We start from the raw sequence: 1,798 nt of genomic DNA on the forward strand, positions 1-1,798 counted from the left end.
ACCCAAGAGAACTCACGCTATATTCACCACCGACGCGCTATCACAAACTCTCTCTCTCGACACTCATTCAATTCTCCCGCTCAACACTCATTCAAACTCGCTCATTCTAACTTACGTTCTATCTCACGTATCCGACTTAACACGACATTCTCGACCAATCATATTGACGCAACTTAGACTTTGCATCATGGTTGAATAGATTAAGCCACACCTCCAACAATACCCTGTAAACTTACTAACACTAGGAAATAAGTTAATTAGATAAAACTAACCTGTTGGAGCAGCAATAAAGTCAGTTTTATGATGTTCAAGGAAAGCAACGGATTTGTTTCAACCAAGAAAAGAAAACCTTTTTAGCATAATAGGAAAATGTTGACCATAACACCACCAACTGAACAAATGATAACGTTGGATTCGTTTCCTGAATAAAAGGCATAGTATGCTTTTTCTTGACCAATTTCATCACATTTGTTTTCCTTCAAAACATCTGTACATTGTACTTCTTCAATCGCTCTCACTGGTTCCTGGATTGTTTGTTCGATTCTTCTTGTCGCATCTTCCGGCACAGTGTCTCGAAGTGTCCATAACTTTTACATTTATGACACTGCTTGCCCCGAGCTGGACATGACCAAGCCGTACTCATATGCCCAACTCGTCCGCAGTTGAAGCAAGTTTTCTCCTCCTTTCGTCCCCGGAACGTAACACGCGCCTTCTTAGAATCTCCAGCACTAAACTTGTATTCTGAGTTTGAATCAGAGCAATCACGTTTAGAATGAGTAACTTTGTACACCTGATCTGTCGGCTGACCTGATGCAATAGCTTCTATTTGTTGTTCCACAGCTTCTTGGGAAATTCCCAAAGCTTCACTTTCGGCAAACGCCAAATCTTTCATCAAAATTCTCCTGCGCACTTCCGTGGAAAGGCATCCTTCAACTACAGCATCTGTTAAATAAATTTCGCTCAAAATTTGCGCCATTTCCGAACCATATTTTTCGAATCCGCATTCTGAAACTTGCTGCCGTAGTCGAATTACAAAATCAGCAAACCGCTCGCCATTCAGTTGCTTTAATTGACGTAATTTCCTCCGTTCCGAAGTGCTTTGATGACGAGGTTGAAAGAATTCGTCCAGTTTAGCAATAGCAACGTCGTAATATTTTGGTACCAAAGCCACAAGAGGAACGTGATCATGATCTTTTAAATTCGAAAAGACTTTGAAGCGCAGATCCACCCAGATGAAGCAATTTAGCTCGCATAACTTTTTGATCAGAAATGCCATATGCGTCGAAGTAGCACTCCAGTGATGACTTCCATACTCTCCATTCTTTTGCCAACTTACTCGATTCTATCTGATTGCATCGGAATGGTGGTATAGATCTGGAATCGTTCATCTGAAATTCCAACAAACTTTCTACCACTGAATAGCAATCATAGTAACGAAGCGTTATGTACTGATGTCAAACCAAACACTGTTATCCTAGTAACCCTCTTTTTTTTCTTTTTTTTTATATACATTACTGCAACAGTTTGAACGCATATAACAAGTTGCTATGGAAACATACAAACAAAATTCTGATTTTTCTCTCTGAAATTTCAGCTTGGGAAATCCCTAGAATTTCCGCTTCGCATTCAGAATTATAATCATTTTTTTTTTACTTTCAAGATAAACTTTATCTAACCGGAGAATTCTTACAATTCTCGCAATGCGCTCTATGAAATCCATCGATTTCCGCACGACCAAGTCCATTTGACTACACAGGAGAATCCTTTCAATTCTCGCTTTTCGTAATCGGAATCGACA

At 39.7% G+C, this 1,798-nt stretch overlaps 1 protein-coding gene across 1 annotated transcript; it reads right to left on the reverse strand.

The window, feature by feature from the left end:
* Positions 1–514: 514 nt before the first annotated feature.
* LOC128740042 (uncharacterized) lies at positions 515–1,276 on the reverse strand. The gene has a single exon (XM_053835551.1). The coding sequence runs from the start codon at positions 1,274–1,276 to the stop codon at positions 515–517; it is 762 nt and encodes a 253-aa protein (XP_053691526.1).
* Positions 1,277–1,798: the final 522 nt, after the last annotated feature.

The sequence above is a fragment of the Sabethes cyaneus genome, chromosome 3 (genome assembly GCF_943734655.1).
Source record: "Sabethes cyaneus chromosome 3, idSabCyanKW18_F2, whole genome shotgun sequence".
In the NCBI taxonomy this organism is placed as follows: domain Eukaryota; kingdom Metazoa; phylum Arthropoda; class Insecta; order Diptera; family Culicidae; genus Sabethes; species Sabethes cyaneus.

Bases quoted from the DNA above. Each gene is read 5' to 3' on its own strand.
- LOC128740042 (XM_053835551.1), bottom strand. From the start codon at position 1,276: ATGGCATTTCTGATCAAAAAGTTATGCGAGCTAAATTGCTTCATCTGG.